The 7,117-nt window shown below is 39.8% G+C and overlaps 1 protein-coding gene across 8 annotated transcripts in view; it reads left to right on the top strand.

Moving 5' to 3' along the window:
• Window positions 1-495: 495 nt before the first annotated feature.
• Window positions 496-7,117, top strand: part of SLC17A1 (solute carrier family 17 member 1) — a 77,264-nt gene continuing 70,642 nt past the window's right edge. For 4 of the 8 annotated variants that reach the window (XM_059179514.1, XM_059179510.1, XM_059179513.1 and 1 more), the window contains exons 1-2: window positions 507-769; window positions 1,933-2,013. In XM_059179514.1, the coding sequence (XP_059035497.1) occupies window positions 1,980-2,013 (34 nt within the window). In that variant the 5' untranslated portion in view covers window positions 507-769; window positions 1,933-1,979. Of the gene's footprint in view, window positions 770-1,932; window positions 2,014-7,117 lie in introns of all 8 variants that reach the window. The other 4 variants (XM_059179515.1, XM_059179516.1, XM_059179518.1 and 1 more) reach the window with 3 other exon arrangements.

Below are 7,117 nucleotides of genomic sequence, written 5' to 3'. Positions count from 1 at the left end.
AACTATATGTCTTACAAAATCCCTGATTTAAGGGCTTAGATGTTCCTATCTGATCAGTAGGTTCCCTTCAAAGAATTCCAAGGTAAAAGCGCTCCTGGGTGTCACTATGGATAAGTGGCAGAACCAGGAGAATGTAGTCATTGCAGAAGCTATAGGGGAAGTCACTTTCTTTGGAGGATATACCTTAATAAAATGTACATCTCTCTGAGTAGCTGAGTAGCTTGAGTGTCAGGCAGATGTGGCCTTTGCAAAAGAGAGAAAGAGGGAGGGGAGGGGAGGGAAGGGAAGAGAAGAGAGGCAGGGCAGAGAAGGGAAAAGAAGGAAAAGGGATGGCAGGAAAGCAAAAAGCTAATAGGGTGTTTATCAGGCATTTAAAAAGCCATAGCCTTCCTGTCAGAAGAGTATTACATACCCAGAGCCATGCTCAAGAGAAAACATCTACTCTGGGAACACTTACGCAACAGTCTGGTTCTCCTTCCTGGCAGGAGGAGATGAACGATGTCTGGCTATAGGGTCATGAACTTGATGGCTGATTGCCAGGAGGTTTCTAATTTGCTGGAAGATTGTAAGACTCACACTCCTCATCTGAAGATTCAAGAAAAGGTAAAAGTGAAGTTAAAAACTAACCCTTTTAACTTGGATATAATGAAGTCAGAGGATTGGATGAAGGATTAATGGGGCTAAAAGTGGTAAATCCAGAAGTTCAGTACTTTTTAAAGTTCAAAGGCTTCGCAGGGGAAGAAGGAATCGCTTGTCTCTCCCGAATCAGGTCAGTCTTACTCTTATGTTGATAATGAATGAAATTAACAATTCCCCAGAGTGATAAGGGGGACTTCTCTGTTAAAGACCTTATCAAGGGTATTTAGCAAGCTCAGGAAATTTGGGGGAAAATATTTATTTCCACAGATTCTTTCCAAAGAAAAGTAAAAAGAACCTATTTCTAGGGATGAATGTGATGTGGACAGTTGTGTGGACAGTCAAGGAAAGAGAAGTGTGTGGTGTGTGCTGTATGGTGCTTGTGTATCTGTGAATGGTGTGAGGTGTCTGTGGTGTGCATGGCAGCTGGTATGCATAAGTATGTGATGTTTGTATTTCATATATCTGTATTGTGTTGAGATGTGTTTGTGTGTGGTTGTGTGTGTGTGCGGAGTGTATGTGTGTTTGTGTAGTGTGTTTGTGGTGTATTGGTATGTGTGCTTGTGCACGTGTGTATTTGGAAATAAACAGCAGACCCAAAAGATGTTTCAGCATGCAATAATGGTGGTTGACCAGTTGCTCACTCAAAATATTTTGCAAATCCATCCTTGGGAATTTATCCTTGAGCATCTGGTCATTCAAATTGATGCAGCTGAAACTCAAGGTGTAGACAAGCAACATGACCAGTGCCTGTTAGCGTACAAACTGGTCTGTCCAGGAAGGAGGCTATGTGAGAATGACCTGCTGTCCTCAAGGAGGCAAAATTAATAAGCAGATAGTTATCCTTTAGCCCTATTAAGATGTAAAAAATCATTTATTTGATTTTACTTACTCCTCTTCCAATGTTCTTTTTGTACACTCAACTTTCTGACCGTGAGCGATCTCCTATTGCCTGAAAAACATGTTTTAACATTATTTGTAGGGCACATAGACCGTCAGTGAATTCCTTTAGTTTTTGTTTGCTTCATTTTTGAGGAATATTGTCACTGCATGTAGAATTATGGGTTAGCAGGGTTTTTGTTCTTTTTTAATAGTTTTCAGGGGGCATCTATATTTTTAGTCAACTTAAAAAACACAAGAGTGCAATGTCAAAAAAAGCACATGGTTGAGTTAAATGGGTACTGGTGGGAGGAGAAAGCTTCCCTTTGATGCACACTTTAAATCAGAAAGGAGGACTGGACTTCTGGTCAGTTCTTCCCTGCACCACGCTGACACCAATGTGTTTTACACTTGCAGTGGAGACCAAACCCTTCAAGTAAGAAGAGAAGAAACTGGAATCCCTTATGCAAATGGATAACCAGTTCCCTCCCAGGAAAGGTACAAATTATTCTTTATCCCAGTGCATAGGCTTTCTTCTTCTTAGATATGACATCAAGGCGCACCTGGGCGGTCAGTCAGGCCTCTGACTCTTGATTTCGGCTCAGGTCATGATCTCAGGGCCATGGGCCTGAGCTCCATGTAGGATTGAGTGCTGGGCGTGGAGTCTGCTTAGGATTCTCTCTCTCCTTCTGCCCCTCCATGTGCATGAGAGCTCTCTCTCTCTCTTTAAAAAAAAAAAAAGAGAGAGAGAGAGAGAGAGAGACATCATAGATTCTAGGTGAGAGGATTTTCCCATAAAAACATATAAAGGGTTAGAATGCCTGGGCGGCTCAGTCAGTTGAGCATCTGACTCTTGATTTGGGCTCAGATCATGATTTCAGGATCGTGGGATTGAGCCCCAAGTCAGGCTCTGTCCTCAGCATGGAGTCTGCTTGAGATTCTCTTTCTCCTTCTCCCTCTGCCCTTTCTCCCACTTGTGCTCTCTAAAATAAATAAAATCTTAAAAATATACATGTAAAGGGTCTTAGAAATGTTCAGGGAAGGATGTGAAAAAAATTAGTCCTACTCTAGTTTTCCATTAGAAAAAGCCCAAATACAAAGAATTCACTAAGTTATTTTGATTCTTATATATTTGTCAGTTGAATCACTTGGTGGAGAATATCAGAAAGAGATGCACAATTTTTGTTGCATCTCGAAGAGAAAGAGACAGATGCCCAGATGGAAGCTGGGCAGGATGAATATTCTGAAGTCATTGCATCCTTGGACATCAACACTTGCATATCCTGAAAACTTTTTTTAGCCACACTGTTTATTTTGAGCAGGGCAATGGAAGGGCATTGTCTTAGAGTTATGTGCATGTCCAGGGGAACACAATCTAAGGAGAGAGAGTGGGCAATGAATTATATTCTTTTTCAATTTATGTAAAGATGAGTGGTCTATTAACTTCTAAATATCTTCTTGTATTTTTTTTTTACATTTAGTGATTTGGATAGTTTTCTATTGTTCATTTAATCTATATTCAAAATTATATACAGATATACAAAACATTTAAACATATAAACTGATATGTATATATCATTAATTTCTGCCATTTTTCTTACCATTTCCTTCCTTTTTGGTTCTTTGGGTTTTTTCCTTTGTTAATTTTCTGTCTTTGAATTCTTTCTTCTTTTTTTGATAATCATCCTCAGGGTATACCTTTGGCTCTAACTGTCCATGAATTGGACATCTTAGTGTTGCTCATCCCACGCACTTTGGAATTTCTCTTGGTTTACTTTTTAACTCAAGGCTTATTTAGAATTAATTCATGTTCTTCCTGGAGCAAAGCAAAGGAGACGAGTGAATGAACTCAAAAGGCCATTCCTGACAATGACGTCAAGTTCTTCTCTACACATGCCGAGGACTGCCTCCCTTCTCTAGAAGGATTTTTATTTTCTTCTCTCTCTCTCTTCCAGGGACTATTTTCTGTTAGTTTTCCAGGTCTATTCACTTTCCTTTTGACCAGCTTTGGAGCAAGCCATCCTCAGTGTGTGTGCGTATGTGTGTGGTTGGAGACTTTTTCTTCTCATGGCCCAGGGATAGTGAGTTTTAGGCTGCAAGCCAAAGGAAAGACAGGCTGATGACTGAATTGCTTTCTTCCCTCCACTGGGCTCCAGGGTTCATTCACCGCAGGCAAGTTTCCACAGCCCCTCATTGAGCCAGTGGGTCTTTGGCATCTAATTGTCTGAGAAGAGGGTCTCTTACTAGACCCTCCCATTGCCAGGGTCTTGGCACTTGACTCCTTATTGTCTCTGTGCCCTGGGAGGCAGAAAACAAGAACAAATAATAATTTTTTTTTTTTTAACGCTGGTATCAAATGTCTTCAGAGAAAAATCTTCCTTCATTGATCAGTATATGCCTTTAGGAGCCCATCTCCACCAAACCCTTGGTCTGAATATTTCATTTTTCCTAGCAGATCATCCATGCTTTTAATGAAATAACTTACTTGATTGATTGATTTTTAGTTGTGGGCGGCAGAGGAGAAGGACGAGAATCTCAAGCAGGTTCCGTGCCTAGTATATAGCCAACACAGAGCTCCATCTCTTGACCCTGAGATCATGACCTCAGCTGAAATCAAGAGTCACATGCTTAACCAACTGAGCCACCCAGGTGCCCTGAAATATTTTATTTTGAATACATTTCATCTAATATTTTTATCTGTTACAAAGAGATCAGTCCAAAAAATGAATTTTCCAGGCATTAGTGTAAATTCACTTAGCAGTATATCCAACATTCGTCTAAGTGACCTTCAAAACTCTATGAGTCAACAACAGCCTTTTACTCTCCCTCTCCCCCTTTTGGAACTGGAACTTCTGCAACAATGACCCAATGCCTGCCCCACCTCTGTATGGCAAGACCACTGGGGGCAAAGAGCTTACCTCTCATTTCACAAGTCCACAGATACAGAAATATTGTGCTCCAGTGTGACCATCCTTTACATCTGTTTTAGATCATTTAGATGATTAAGATTTGTGACTTTAAGCTAATGAGATTTTGAGGAGGAGACAGAGTTGAGCTGATACTGTATTATGAGACTTTCAAGGAACCCTGGAAGTGGGTGAGTGTATTTTGCATGTGGGATGAATATGAATCTTTAAGGACTGGAGAGTGGGCCATGGTAGCCAGAATCCTAAGATCACCCCCAAGATTCCGACCCCTAGTGTATATGCACTTTTTGCTAGTTATTCAAACGAACACTAAGCTAGGTGCTACCTCAAGAGATTTAGCAGATTTAAGTAGGGTCCCAAATCAGCTGGTCTTAAAATAGGGAAATATCCAGAAAATAACCCCACCCTTAAATCTGGGTCTAGAGGTCAAAGACCAAGCCGTTAGAGAGACTCAGTGTGAGAAAGTTCAATACTAACACAATGCTAAGATTCTTCCTGGCTGGTTTTGGAGCTGGAGGAGGCCATGTGACAAGTCACAGGAAGCCTCTTGGAACAGTAAACAGCTCCCAGCTGAGAGCTGGCAGGGAGTCAGCAACCTCCATTCTGCATCCATAGAAAACTGAGTTCTTCCAATAATCTAAATGAGAATGGAAATGGATCCTTGCTGAGAGTCTTCAGCTGAGAACTCACCTGGACTGAACCCTTGAGTTTTAGCTGTTTAGACCTTGAGCAGAAAACCCAACCATACCATGCTAAACACTATGCTAAAACTTCTGACCTACAAAACTGTGAGTTAATAAATGGGTGTTGTTTTAAGCCATTATGTTTGCAAAAAAAATTTTTTTACACAATAACAGAAAATGAACACACTTTGTAAAGCCTATCTACAACTGAACCTTCAACAAAGCATTATCTGAAATGTACAAACATTAGAATCACTCCTTATATATCAGGAACACTGGTATAAAATCCAGGGATGACAGGTGCAACCAACAATATGCTGGTGGTTCTGCTCCAAGGAGAACATGAAATTAAAAATCCGAGGGTAGCAAAAGAAGAAATAAAATCGTCATTATTTGCATATTCCCAGCACAGACAACTTCCCTAAATTAACAGCGGTATTTTTAAGAAATAGCAACTTTTGGCTAGCTGCTGGATATAGTATCTATCTTTAAAAGTCTAATCCATTTCTTTATACCAAACACAGGCAAATAAAAAATGTAACTAAAGAGACACCAAATTACCCTATTACCCTCCATGGGGTTGTAACAATGTAGCTTCTCTCTTCTCTTTGGGGCTGGCCAACAAATGTGCTTTTGGATCTATGCTAATCTGATACATGATCATAATTTCTCAATATGTTTTGAAAATTTATCGAAGTATCATTACATACAATAAAATCACAGATCTCGGGTGTACTCTTAAATGAGTTCTGACAAATGCATAGACTTGTGAGCAACACTCTTAGAACATTACATTGCAGTTCCATTAGGTTCTTACTGGTTCTCTTGCCTTGAGGGAATTGCTGTATCTAACCACACAAATTAATTTCGCCTGTTTTTAAAAGTCATAAAAATAGATCTCTCTAGTATGCACTTTTTTTGGTGTCTATATTCTTAAGCTGAGCATTTTTTTTTAAACAGATTTTATTTATTTGACAGACAGAGATCACAAGTAGGCAGAGAGGCAGGCAGAGAGAGAGGAGGAAGCAGGCTTCCCGCTGAGCAGAGAGCTGATGCAGGGCTCCATCCCCGCACCCTGGGATCATGACCTGAGCCAAAGGCAGAGGCTTTTTAAGCCACTGAGCCACCCAGGCACCCAAGCTGAGCAGATTTTCATTGACATTCATCTGATTGCTGAGTGTGTACTTCCTTCTTTTACATTTTTGAGTAATGTCCATTGTATTACTATAATACGGTTCATTCTAAACATTCACCTATTTTGAATAAAGCTGCTATAAACATTCTGGTACAAGTCTTTTTGTAGACCTATGTTGCTATTTCTCTTGGGAAAATGCCATTTGTTGAAAAAGTCTTTAATTTCCTCTGCTATATTACATTTAGTGCATTTATTCAAAAGCGTTTGACCATGTCTTTGCATCTGTTTCTGGACCCCCTACTCTCTTCCACTGATGAATTTGTTTGGCCTTACACAAACACCATGCTCATTATTCTAGCTTGAAACTACCTCAAAAAGTAATTACATTTCTTTTAAATGTAATTTTCCTCTGCAATGTGCTTCTATGACTATTCATACACTATTGATACAAATTTAGAGAATGAAACAGTTTCCTTGAAAGAAAGTCTTTGTTGTTATTAAGGGGACTTACTTCCAAGACTAACCCAGAGTACTTGTAAGTAGTCCCATTAATGAGACAAAGTATCTGGAGGACTGGTTTAATTTTCTGAGACATTCTTGTTGGGATTATATGGTAGGAAGGTATGGGACTATGATAATCACATAGCTTCTTATTATATCATAATTTCTTTTTTTTTTTTTTTTTGAGGATTTTATTTATTTTTTTTTTTAATATTTTATTTATTTATTTGACAGACAGAGATCACAAGTAGGCAGAGAGGCAGGCAGAGAGAGAAGTGGAAGCAGGCTCCCTGCTGAGCAGAGAGCCCGATGTGGGGCTCGATCCCAGGACCCCGGGACCATGACCTGAGCCGAAA

The sequence above is a fragment of the Mustela lutreola genome, chromosome 6 (genome assembly GCF_030435805.1).
Source record: "Mustela lutreola isolate mMusLut2 chromosome 6, mMusLut2.pri, whole genome shotgun sequence".
Classification (NCBI taxonomy): Eukaryota; Metazoa; Chordata; class Mammalia; order Carnivora; family Mustelidae; genus Mustela; species Mustela lutreola.
Note: the sequence above shows the minus strand (reverse complement) of the source record. Positions and strands in the feature narration are given on the sequence as shown.